General features: G+C 43.3%; 3 protein-coding genes across 3 annotated transcripts; 2 read left to right on the forward strand and 1 right to left on the reverse strand.

Annotated features, from left to right (window-relative positions):
- Positions 1–3325: 3325 nt before the first annotated feature.
- Vha55 (V-type proton ATPase subunit Vha55) lies at positions 3326–7528 on the reverse strand. Its single transcript, XM_017071847.4, has 4 exons — positions 7341–7528; positions 7137–7266; positions 4331–5592; positions 3326–4271 (listed from the first exon to the last, which is right to left on the reverse strand). Exons 2-4 carry the CDS (start codon positions 7207–7209, stop codon positions 4134–4136), a joined length of 1473 nt encoding a protein of 490 aa, XP_016927336.1. The 5' UTR covers positions 7210–7266; positions 7341–7528; the 3' UTR covers positions 3326–4133.
- Positions 7529–7636: 108 nt separating this feature from the next.
- On the forward strand, positions 7637–10049 carry Snx3 (sorting nexin 3). Its single transcript, XM_017071848.4, has 3 exons — positions 7637–8101; positions 8431–8526; positions 9224–10049. Exons 1-3 carry the CDS (start codon positions 7925–7927, stop codon positions 9452–9454), a joined length of 504 nt encoding a protein of 167 aa, XP_016927337.1. The 5' UTR covers positions 7637–7924; the 3' UTR covers positions 9455–10049.
- A 128-nt stretch (positions 10050–10177) lies between these two features.
- On the forward strand, positions 10178–12279 carry LOC108008052 (uncharacterized). Its single transcript, XM_017071834.4, has 2 exons — positions 10178–11559; positions 11874–12279. Exons 1-2 carry the CDS (start codon positions 10523–10525, stop codon positions 12211–12213), a joined length of 1377 nt encoding a protein of 458 aa, XP_016927323.4. The 5' UTR covers positions 10178–10522; the 3' UTR covers positions 12214–12279.
- Positions 12280–13389: the final 1110 nt, after the last annotated feature.

A 13389-nucleotide genomic window follows, 5' to 3' on the forward strand; every position in this document is an offset into this window, starting at 1 on the left:
GCTTTCATCTAACAAACAAATTTGGAGAACCATTTTAGTTGAGTCAAACAGACGAATGCTTAGAATTCGTTTTTGTTATAATCCAAATACTATTTTAATACCAATATTAATCATATATTTTTCCAGTGCATTAGTGGAGGGGGTTACCCATTGGAGCATTAAATGTCAGGGGGCCACACGCACAACCGGGGCTCCATTTGTTTTTATGCTTATGCTGCAGAATGGCCAGCTGCCCCGCTCCCTGTACACAAGTCCAAATCACTAGATTCCGCCACCGCCATTGCCTCCGCTCGACGGCCGTGACGCATCGAATTATCTGCGATTCGGACCTAACTAAGCAGCGGGATAAATATCCTGCAGCGTCCGTTCGGCCGGGCAACTCCATCAAACTGTGCGGCGATTTGTTTAATATTTAATGCACAACAACAAGGCGACCTTTTATAAAATATCGCCTTGGGGTCAGGCCAGACAAGTTTGTGGGCTTTCTCTGGCCAGCTCCTTTGTGTGATTTATTTGGTTAAGCTGTCCCAAATCCGAGCAATGCACAAATCCCCGGCACACAAATTATGGAACCGACAGGCCGGTCGAAGTTCCACTTCCAGCCGCCAACCAGCCAACTATCTCAGCTTTCTTTCGAAGTGAGGAGGATTGTCCGAAGGACCTGTCAGCCGGACTGTGGGACTGTAGGACCGAGGAACTGAATCGAATGAGACGCACGAGCGGGCAGAGTGGACCCTGCTCGACCCAGGTGACAGACGCTTGACACATGGGGGTCTCGCACCCGGAATCCGGATTCCGAACCTTTGCCAAGTGTTAAATCGCTGGCCACTCGCCCGGAAGGTGGAGGATGAATGCCGTGTCCACCGTGTCCATGGCAACTCCTGGGCCCATCAATTTCCCGGCCACTCGATGGCATCGATGGCGACAGGACACAGGAGTGCAGATGGAAATGGAGCTGGCACTCATTGCTAATGAGTTAATTAGATGATTTAGTTGCCGTATTTCGGCGCCACAAGGGCACATTAATTATAAACCCAGACACGAGGTGGTTATGAATCCCACATATTAGCAAACCTATCTCTGGGGATCAACGGAGGCCTTGGCATTGCCGACTGATTGCTGAATTTGAGTCTTGTGTGTTTTGTGAGCCTATGTGCACTTGGAAAATCATAGCTACTCTACATTTAAAGATACTTATTTATGGCAAAAATGGTAGACAAGTGGTGAAAAATAGACATTTTTGATGCGTAGGGAAATCGATTGATACCAAAGATATGGGATACTTTTGGAATTGCTAAATTTCTCACGCATTTCATAAAGCTTTTCCTCCAATTTTATTATTTGAGGTATATAAACTGAACCTCAGTTCAGCTCATGACGATACAAATTTTTAACAATTTTCATCTTAAGTCTTTGGTGCAATGTAATCATAATTTTACAAATTTTATTGTTCATATTTTTTTTAATTTTTTATACATTTTTGTATTTGTAGCACCTTTGAAGACTCATAACAATTTTTTTCAGTGTGCCTGTGGGCTCATTAAAATCAGCATTCAAACGTTAGCAAACGTTTTTAACGAATCCTTTGCGTGAGTTCATTAATCGCAGCGATTTCGTGGCCACAACCGCATCCTGCCTCAAAGGCGACGTCTTGGGAGGCTGCCAGCTGTCTAAGTGGTTCGGGGCTGGCGCATAAATCGACCGGAAACGAGGCAACGTATGGATAGAGGATGTGGGATGGAGGACAGGGGGTAGTGGGTGGAGGGCAGGACCGTGCTGCCAAGTGGGCCGAGTTTGCATTGACCATGACCGTGAACTTTGACGAGCTGCGCCTCCTAATGATGCCAGACAAACGTCTCGGAATGAGCTCGCACCGGGACTGCATCCTGCATCTCGTCCTGCTGCCCCATCCCTGCCCCACTTCAGCCAGAGCTTTCGACATTGGCCATCAGTAGCCTTGTAGCCTTGTCATAAGCCCACTGTGCTGCAGTCTAGATACAGATAAGAATCTCCCTTTGCGCAGTGGGCGGCCAATTGTCCCAGATAGCCTTCCTGAGGGGCGTGGCCAGCCCGCTTTGTCCCTGCACTCCGCCCCTATTTAAGCGGCTTAAATTGCAGCAGACTAAGCAGCTTGCCATTTTCAACCAAAGGCAGCCAGTCGAGCAGCGCTTTGATTACCGAAATTAAACCGAACACTAAAAAAACAAGGCAGGTCCAAGGAATTGGCTGAAACTTTTATTTTGGCCAATTTTCCTTTTTTTGTTAGTTCAAGAAAGTTTTGTTTGGTGTGCTATCAGCCAGTGGGTGTATTTTACACCATCAAACCGCTAGCGTCAACCGAATTCTTAACTTCATTTAGAACTCATTAAAAACTTTGGCATAATTGCATAAATTTGCAAAGTCAATGGGAAACTTGTCCAACGCGGGGAGCTCGGCGTGTCCAGAGTTCCTAAGTGGTGGGTGTGGATCCAGGTGGGGGTTTTCTTAAGGGCAGCCTATAGGAATTGCTCTGGAATTACTAGTTAATCACATGAAGTACCTCGGTCCCTAATGCTCAGACAAATTTAATTTAATTTGCATCTATAAAGTATTTAATTTGACTTTAAGTAACAGAGAAGAAAGCAATCCTTTCCATTCTCTTTTTTATTTACATATTTATGACCTAAAAATTGCTTGGTATCATTGCATCAACATTAATTTAAATAATTTTTTATAGAAACCTGAAAAGAATTAAGTCCGCCCTTTTAAAAAATCAGTTATATCCAGTAAATAAAAGTACCCACTGTAAAAAAGAGCTTTTAACGAGCCAAAAACAAGTAAAATATACATTCAAGCTTTAAGTTCTGTTAAAGTCAGCAGTGAAGTATGAAAAGAATGTTGGGTGAATGTAGAATTTATGTCCAGCTTCATCAGTTAATTAATTTCAGAACAACTTTAATTGATTTAGAGTCAGAACTAGGTCACCACTTAAAGCTTTCAAATGGAATATCACCAAGCCCAGTTTCACAGACAAAGTTCTTTAAGAGCATTCAAACCAATTTATTACAAATAAGATTATCATATAATTCGTTTTAAAATATCCAGAATTAAAAAGAACTACGATATTATTTAACATGATTTGGTGTGTATTTTATTCATCATTTAAATGTTCTATAGTTTATACATATACACGAACTATTTAGTTTATTTAAATACATATTATTTCAACATTTATTGTTTCGGCTTCTGTTCATGATTATTAAGTTGTCGTTGCTGAAAATGATTGGGCCGTATCATAGAACATTTCCCCATTCACTCTTGTGACCAGAGACATCAAACAAATATATATTATTTAATGCAACTTTATGTAATATCCATTAATTTAGAGACAAATAAACAAACAGTATTTCATAGATCTTTATACTTTTTGTAGATTTCCATATTTAAAACGTTATTATTTGCATTAAAGCATTGTTTTTGCACTTAATATTCCATTGTTTAGTTGAGTTGCTGTACAAATTGTTCACAAGGTTTTGGTGCAGGGACGGGGGCGGTACGGAAAACAGGGGGCGGGGAGTGTTTAATACTTGTGCGAACTGGTGAAACGTCTAACGTAAGATCGAAAAAATAGAGTAGAAAAACGGGGAGCAAACGAAAGTAACACAAATAGGCAATTGTTAATTTTTGTTGGAATGCTACGATTCTTTATGCGAAAATGATTAGACAAATTATAAACAATTTAAAGAGCACACACTTAAAACCTAACAAAAATAGTAAACTTTAACAAATGAAGCTGAAGGACAGTGTGTTGTTGGCGGGAGTAACGACAATCATTAAGCAATTCAATTTATGTACATTGCAAGACGGGACATCAATACTAAACACACTTTAGAGTAGGTTTGCTCGCTTGGACGATATTTAACTAGTTATTGTTTTGGCTACGCTGTGGCGCTCCGAGATATACAAGTCCTGGTTCTCAGCGTAGGGTAGATATTTTGTTTTGTGGTTGTATTGTGGTTTATGTATATATAGACGCATACACAGCGGGATATTGCAGGAGGTGGAGACGCGCCGCACGATGCGCCGCCGCCAGCTTAAATTATGAATGAAACAAAATTTTGGACAAAAATCAAAAACAAAACAATAAACAGGATCTAATGGCGCGAGTCCCTAGGGTAGAATTCGGCCAGGATGGAGGCCGGGATACGCTTAAGCATCTCCTTGGGGAAGATACGCAGCAGCTGCCAGCCGATGTCCAAGGATTCGAAGACAGTGCGGTTCTCGTAGTTGCCCTGCAAGAGTAAGGAAGGATTTAAAACCTGCCATCCATTATTCACGCTCGTTAACTCACCTGCGAGATGAAGTTCTTCTCGAACTTGGTCAAGAACTCCAGATACAGCAGATCGTCGGGCGTCAGGGCCTCCTCACCCACAACAGCCTTCATGGCCTGCACGTCCTTGCCGATGGCGTAGCAAGCGTACAGCTGGTTGGACACGTCCGAGTGGTCCTTGCGGGTCATGCCCTCGCCGATGGCGGACTTCATCAGACGCGACAGCGAAGGCAGCACGTTGACTGGTGGGTAGATCTGCCTGTTGTGCAGCTGACGATCGACGTAGATCTGTCCCTCGGTAATGTAACCGGTCAAATCGGGAATGGGATGGGTAATATCGTCGTTGGGCATAGTCAGAATGGGGATCTGGGTGATGGAGCCGTTGCGACCCTCCACACGACCGGCACGCTCGTAGATGGTGGCCAAATCGGTGTACATGTAACCGGGGAAACCACGACGGCCGGGCACCTCCTCACGGGCGGCGGACACCTCACGCAGGGCCTCGGCGTACGAGGACATGTCGGTGAGGATGACCAGCACGTGCTTCTCGCACTGGTAGGCCAAGAACTCGGCGGCGGTCAGGGCCAGACGGGGAGTGATGATACGCTCGATGGTAGGATCGTTGGCCAAGTTCAAGAACAGGCACACGTTCTCCATGGAACCGTTCTCCTCGAAGTCCTGCTTGAAGAAACGGGCCGTCTCCATGTTCACACCCATAGCGGCGAACACGATGGCGAAGTTGTCGGTGTGGTCATCCAGCACGGACTTGCCCGGCAGCTTGACGAGACCGGCCTGACGACAGATCTGGGCGGCGATTTCGTTGTGGGGCAGACCGGCGGCGGAGAAGATGGGGATCTTCTGGCCACGGGCAATCGAGTTCATCACATCGATGGCCGAGATACCGGTCTGGATCATCTCCTCGGGGTAGATACGCGACCAGGGGTTGATGGGCTGGCCCTGGATGTCCAGGAAGTCCTCGGCCAGGATTGGGGGTCCCTTGTCGATGGGCTTGCCGGATCCGTTGAACACACGGCCCAGCATGTCCTCGGACACGGGCGTGCGCAGGATGTCGCCGGTGAACTCGCAGAGCGTGTTCTTGGCATCGATGCCCGAGGTGCCCTCGAACACCTGCACCACGGCCTTGGAGCCGCTCACCTCGAGCACCTGGCCGGAGCGCACGGTGCCGTCAGCCAGGCGCAGCTGCACGATCTCGGCGAACTTGGGGAACTTGACCTCATCGAGGATGACCAGGGGACCGTTCACACCGGACACCGTCTTGTAGGCTGTGGGAGAAGAGTTTCAAAGATACAAGTTACATCATGCTGTTAGGTACTGTGTTTGGAATCAGTTTGGAAATGGGTGAACATCTTAACAAATATTTGCAATGTGGCTAACTTAACTATTGCATTGGTTTAGATTTAAATGTTAAATGAAAGAGTTTCCTATCCTATCTTTCAAATCCAAATGCGCAGAAAAAATATTTACTTTGGTTGTATTATTTTCAAGTGTAAAACTATCTAATTAGTAATAATTAATATCCCATTAATTTTCTTTTTCTTGAAGTCATGCGGTTAATATAAAAACTGCCGGATTTAAAATAAGATAATTGTTAATGGAAATAACAAAATTAGAAATTATACATAATTTAATAAAAGTCCTAAAAACCGTTAACTTTTTTTTTTTAATTTGAGTACTTTTAGAAAGTGTTGAACATAAAAGCCGGCTTTAATTTTTTCTGTTTCATAACAATGATCACTAAGTTATAAATTAAAATGATGGTTTTCGTTAAATAAGTTATCAGTTACTATTCCTTTAAATCCTTATAAATATTGTTAATACATAACGTATAATAAACTTTTAGTGAAATCTATTTTTTCCTGAATTATTTCTCTATTTGTTGCATATTGTTATTAGAACTAATATTAAATTACTTTAATTTGCAGCACATTGCTTTCTTGAACTTCCAATTAGCTTTCGTTACAACAAAAACACGAGTCGCGCAATGCTCACATGAAAGTAGGAATCTGATAAGAAGGCAAACGTCAAAAGAAAAGTGTGGGAGCGAGGGGGCGTTGGTGGTGAGGGTAAATTATGTCAGCTGACTCCAACTGGTTTTTAGCCCTTGCCACGAGCTGCAGTGGGAATCTTATAAGAAGTAGAAGGGAAGAAGGGGAATGCACAATGCAGGGCAAGATAATAGGGAAAAACAAGCAAAAGTCACGTAAGACGTGGATTTTTTAACTATCTTTTTGTGTAATATTTAAAATTGCACTCTTTGCTGTTATGTTTCGGGTTCAATGGGACCTTACAGGCAATAAATTTATAAAATAAGAGTGATATTTTCCAGTCCCAAAATGAATAATAATAAAATTGACACCCTCGATAAAAAGTAGTTAAAATGCGGCGGACCTATTGCCCGTTCCGCCTCCCACCCCGTTCGCAGTCAGGTGCTTGAGTGTGTGCGCTCTGAATGGCAAAAGCAAACAGCTGAGCAGCCAACGGTCATGTGACGGCGAAAATTTTCAATAAGAGTTAACGGCGATTATGGGGGTTACTATAGTATATATAGTAACTCGGGATCCCTTCGCCGTCATATAACACCTTATTCATTTTAACTAGCAGAGGATGCCAGGCAGTCTGCCCGCTTTTCAGTGGGTGTCGCAAGAACTTATTGATTTCTTTCTCTGCTCCGCCTCACACCAGATTCGTGCAAACTGTCATGGCGGATTTTTCAGCTTTTTCTCTTTCGTTTTATCTGGCACTTGCAGTGTATTTATCTATTTTTCACTTATTTCCAAGGGGCTCCGTTCTATTTTACGATACTCACTCAAGCGGGGCTGGGAAATAAAGTCCCGGGAGACGGCGAGGACATGTTCCCGCTGGGCTTGTTGGGCGTTCATCTTGGCTAGACTTTTTCTGCGCCTCCTCTACCTTGAAAGTGCACTGCGAATTTCGAGCTGTGAAAATGGATTGATTTGGTTTTAGCACCCTCTTGCGTATTTGTTTTACTCAATCACAATCCACAACGTACAATTTTTCAGCTACGAAACAGTACTGAGCGACACACACGCAAAATTTTGGCCTGCGAAGTCGTTGCGAGTCGTTGGAAAAATTGCCCTGGAACTGAAAAAGTATTGCTGAATGTGAATCTGCTGTGACGTCACGTGCCATCACATGACCCACCAGGCGTTAGTCAATTTGCCCGCCACTGCTCGAATCTGCGGTGGTGTCGCTCTTTTTAATAACACTTTAGCGGAGTTCACATCCCCAGCAGCATTGCCACCTCAAACGATAAGTAATCGATACTTGGTCTCATCGATACACCCAAATGTTAGCCCACAGAGCTCTGTTAATTATTGGAAAGTTTTTTTAATGGAACAATTTTAATTAAATTACAATAGTTGTTTACACGCTGCGGCAGTTGGGCAACCCGAAAATACAGAGCATTGCAAAGGGATAACTAAAGAGCACAGAAACCCTTAGCCGGAAGCAACTACCTGCGACAAAGAACACAAAGAAAGAGGGGCAGTGCAAAACCCGTTTCTTCTTGCGTCGCGTCCGATAAAAGGGGCGTCTATATCTCTGCCGATCCGGAGCCCCTGGCATTGCACCACTATGATGGTTGAGTCCGATGGAACCGCCGACGCCACCCGCCGCCTCAATGTGAAGAAGCAGACGCTGGACGATGCGTACGCGGTGCCCGCCAACTTCCTGGAGATCGACGTGGTCAATCCGCTGACCACCATGGCGGCGGGCAAGAAGCGCTACACGGACTACGAGGTCCGGATGCGGGTGAGTAGATCAAGATCAGTGATCCAACACGGGGGAGTACCTTCCGAAACTATGACCCCACCGAAAACCATTGATAATCGCTGTAATTCGCTCGCACACTCGCGCCTGTACGTGCGACTTTGTCTCGCCTGCATGTGTGTGTGAGTGCGGGTGATACGCCTATAAAGCGAACCGGGCGATAAACATTAGTCACAAGTGCAGAGCACTGATTCGGGGCTTGAGTCACGGATGTCCGGCATGCGGGCGCCCTAATTAGGCTCTGTACTTGGCTTTGGTCCCACCTCTAAGTGTCTCGCCTATAGTGCTAACCAACTGCCTTTCCTTTCCAGACCAATCTGCCCGTCTTCAAGGTGAAGGAGTCCAGTGTGAGGCGACGCTACAGCGACTTCGAGTGGCTGCGGAACGAACTGGAGCGGGACAGTAAGGTGAGGGAGCCGAGGATCTGTCCCGAGGTGCTCCGTTTTCACTTTCGTGGTTTGATCAGCTAAAGTTAGGAACTGTTTCCTTCCCCCGAATGTTAGACTTTATCTCTAAAATCGTACCATAGTAACAAGCACCACTTTGATAAAGGCAATTTTATCAAAAAGAGCTCGGTTTGCGTACGGATTTATTATGGTTGCTTAAATATGTATTATTCAGAAAGCCAACTTTTATCATTTACCAAATCTTTTAATTTCTACATAGAAATTCCTTAAGATTTAAAAATACCCATTGAAGCCCTGAACTCTTCTGAGATTTTAGATTTTTAACAGTACCAAGAATACATCGTTTCTACTGACTTTATTGTTCCTTACCTACTATACAAATTGTTGCCAACCTATTAATACTAGTATTATTAGCATGTACCCTCAATGTGACTCTTCTTGGCTTGTCGCCATGTGCCTTTTTTCCCTTGGCCTACGTTCAAAAGTAAAATCGATTTATAAAATTAGCTGCTAAAATGTAGATAGGTTCACCATTTTATGAAATACTAAACAGAGTTAAATTTCGAACCAATAATATCCAAGAAACCACTTGACAAGAACACTAGCCATATAGCGCCATCAAAAAATATCTGCGAAAGTGAAAACGAATGCTTCTTTATACGCACAAACAGTTTTTAATCAAAAGAATATCCCCCAGATTGTGGTGCCCCCACTCCCAGGAAAAGCCTGGAAGCGCCAGATGCCCTTCCGCGGCGACGAGGGCATCTTCGACGAGAGCTTCATCGAGGAGCGGCGCAAGGGACTGGAGGCCTTCATCAACAAGATAGCTGGACATCCGCTGGCGCAGAACGAGCGCTGCCTGCACATGTTCCTGCAGGAGAACGTCATCGATAAGAACTACGTGCCCGGCAAGATTCGCAACACATAAGCAGCAGAGTCCGGAGCAATCGAAACCCCAAACCACAGCAATGCAATGAAGCAACAACTCGAACGAACAAACCCGCTACGAAGTCTTTAGGGAAGCCGTGTGAATGTGTGTGCTTGGCCGGATTGGAGGAGGAGGAGCGGGGATGGAGTGGAAGGGATCTGTTTATTATGCGACGCGATAGGAGCCGGGAAGTGCTGCTGCTCAGTTAATGTTGAGCCCCTCTCACCCCCCGGGGACTAGTTACAACCAGCATTGGGAATTTTTAATGCTAAATTCAAGTTTATATGGTATACATAACAATATACATACATATATATTATATACAATACAGATATTTACGAATAGTGTACATAAGACATGCCTACAACGCCCTCGCTAAATGAGTCTCGAAAGTAGGAGCTGTCCCTCCCATTTTCCCGATCCTCAGTTTCTTCGTTTTGACCCATTGCAGCGGTAATGAAGCAGCAAATAAAATAAGGGAGCCATCCTGTCCCTGAAATCCATCCCTTGTATGTGTATGCAAATTATTGAATATTTTGAAACAGTTTAGTGAATAATATTGTACTTCGAATCAAATTAAAATAATTCAAAAATATGTTTATTGCTGATATTATTCGTTTGATCGCACGGTACTTGTAAAGTGTGTGGGGAGCATAAAGTAAATAAATTTATATGTGTATTCTGATCAGAACAGCTTGGTCGGTTTTGGGATTTCTAATCGTATGAAAAGTGCTGAGGTCAAGAAATTTGAGCACCTTCCTTCCCAGTCGGAAGGGAAAGCCTTCTGAAACACGTTCTTTTATAGTGATGTTCACCAAAAACATCTTCCACTTCGATGAACTTTCCCATTAAATTTACAAAAAAGAAGCTTTCTTTTAAATACATTTTGGAATGCATCTGTTAAAGTTAGCCATGAGTAATGCGTTATAGAACGATTTTCTTTTGGAATACGAACTACCGACTGTAATAATTTCCGACGAATACGGGTTTATAAATGTCAACAATCAAATTACTAAGCTAAATAAACTGTATTATAAACGAACTTTCAAAGCGAATCAAAGCATCAAAATGGACACACCTAGGCTCTCACTGAAGCGACACTGTACGGATCTAGAAGGCGATGATCCAGAGATCAAAAAATTTCATGGGAATCCGGAATCGAATCGCTCTGTTTCATTTCAGAGGAGCCAGAAGTTAGACTGTTTATACATGGAGTCGGGATTTGATGAGGAGGAATCCTCGCTGAAGGATCGTGCTTCGTTAGTCTATCTCGAATTGGGAAATCGTGTGGCCACTGTTCGGAACGAGCCACTGGATAATATTTCCCTGGAAGATGATGCAGAATTAAAGACAAATGTGCAGAAGTTGCTGGGTCTGATAGCGACACGGCGCAGGCTGTACAACCCCGAGGAGTACTGCGCGCCGGAACTGGAGGAGCTGACTTCAACGGACACTTATCCACTGAATAATTCGACTTTCTCGCCCGCACAGCCAGTCATTCTCTCCTCGACCTGGTCAAGTCTGAATCTAGCGAACCCCCATTCGCCGACTCTGGAGGAGCGTCGGGCGAAGGAGCGCAACGACATCCTGCTGAAGACCGATGCCAAAATAACAGAGATGGAGACGCCGAACTTCCTTAAAGAGCTCGACCTGAGCGAGTTGCCCAGCAGGGAGCAGGTGGCCGCCAATTGTAGCCGGCACAAGAGCAGCATCGCCTGCCGGGAACGGCACCCGCACTTCTACAGATTCGTCGAGTCGCTCCACCCCTCGACCCCGGTCAACATGTATCCTCTGCTTGCGCTAGCCTACCGGGAGACGAGTTTCAAAAGCTGCAAGGAGGAACTGGCCAAAACTTTGTTCAACATCTTCAACCACGCCATCTTCCACTGCGGCCTCCATGCGCCTATCGTTTGGAAGAGCTCCTTGCGCACATCCTGTGAACGAGTCAACATCGATGCCTCTGGACAGCGGTCCGCCTACATTCTGCTGTGGAAGAAGATAAGTCAGCCGGAGATGCTCCTTAAGATGCTCCTGCACGAAATGTGCCATGCCGCAGCCTTTGTCTTTAACCGGGAGACGGGACACGGCGACCATTGCCGCAGATGGTGAGATAAAGTTTTGAAATCCATTATTTTAAGGGACATTTGAATATCTAAATGAGGGTTTTCAAGGTTATTGTAGGTATCCTAAAAATATTTCTACACCTTTTAATAGTATTTTTGCTTAGAACAGATAAATAAATGTATATCTAAGGTAGTTCTGTAAAATGATCTTTAAATTTGTAATAAATTGTTTCTATATACGATTTAGTTTTTTTTAAATGATATATTTTATTATACGCATAATATTGTTGCCCTCTATGATAGAAGTGTAAATATTTCAAATCTTCTGATGTTATATATATGGTTCCAATCTTTAGGGCCTTCCAGGCGAAAAGGGCACTGCCTGAGCTGCCCACGATCCATGATTGTGACCCCAATTTCAAGTATACATGTACTATGTGCGCCCGGTGGTCCTATGGGCGGTTTGATTTTGGGAAGACTACGATTCGCTGCCACTACTGCCAGTTTGAAGTGATCACGAAACCATTTCAAAAAGCGGACAACCACACGGGAACCCGACCAGATCGGACGATAACTCCATTCAAGGCTTTTATACGGGACAATTACTTGAAGCTGGACGGGATGGAATATATTACGCATAGCGCAAAAATGAGACTCCTGAACGAAGAGTTCCTAAAAACAAGAGTTCCTGGTTAAGGCACATCGATTGTTACCTTTTATTAAACTTATATTTTTAATTTTACTACTTATTCACAAATTGTGTTTATACTTATTACATTATTATTATTAATAATACACCTTGGTGTGTCTTGTATTTAACATAAAAAGTCCATGAGGATTGACTGAAATAATTAATAATAATATAAATTAGTGAAATTGAAATTTCAGGGATTTATTTATTTATTTATTTATTTATTTCGCCAACAGTTGGTACCTTAACTGGCTACTTGTATATTACTAAACTAAATACTAAGGGACGAAAGGTAATTGTAAAGGGTTTTCTTAATTAATTCCCTAGGAGAGCATGGGTCCAGCCGCATGTGAGATGGAAGTTTGTTCCAGTAGAACAAGGCTCTACACAGAGGCTCATTAAAAGCATAGTTAGCTCTATATGCCGGAATAAAAAAAGGTTCAAATGACCTTAAAGACCTACCAGGTACGGAAAAGCCTATGCTACTCAGCAATGCAGGGCAGTCTATTTTGGAGGACAACAGGTCACAAATAAAAACTAGTGCGCTAGTTGTTCTACGATCTTGTAGGGAAGAAAGGTGCACAAGACGACATTTCGCAGAGTAAGAGGGAACCGGGTCATTAAAGTTTAGAGAAAGAAGGGCAAAAGATAGGAATTTTTTTTGAACACGCTCAATACGATTGATGTGTGTAGTTCCAGTCGGACTCCAGACAAACGAAGCATATTCCAATCTGGACCTAATGAACGAAGAAAATAGGCTTAGTTTCGTGTACGGATCTTTAAATTGCGTGGAATTTCGTTTTACAAAACCATACATAGCGTATGCCTTTGGAATTATGTAGTTTATGTGATCCATGAAAGTAAATTTGGTATCAAACATAACTCCTAGGTCCAGTGATTCATTTCTTAAGGAAAGAACATGGGAACTAATGGAATAAGAGCTAAGGACATTAATTAATCGTTTGCTGTACCTAACGTAGAAACATTTTGACACGTTCAGTTTTTTTTTTTTTTAGTATAACAAATTTTATTTATTTAACGTTGATCAGCCAACCTAATGGCTATAAAACGTTGTGTACGAAGAGAAATAATAACGTGGATACATAACAGAAAAGGTGATTAACAATATTTACAATAAATGAACAAAAACAATTTTATTGCTTTAGGACTCGAGAGACCTG

This window comes from Drosophila suzukii, chromosome 3, assembly GCF_043229965.1.
Source record: "Drosophila suzukii chromosome 3, CBGP_Dsuzu_IsoJpt1.0, whole genome shotgun sequence".
Lineage (NCBI taxonomy): Eukaryota > Metazoa > Arthropoda > Insecta > Diptera > Drosophilidae > Drosophila > Drosophila suzukii.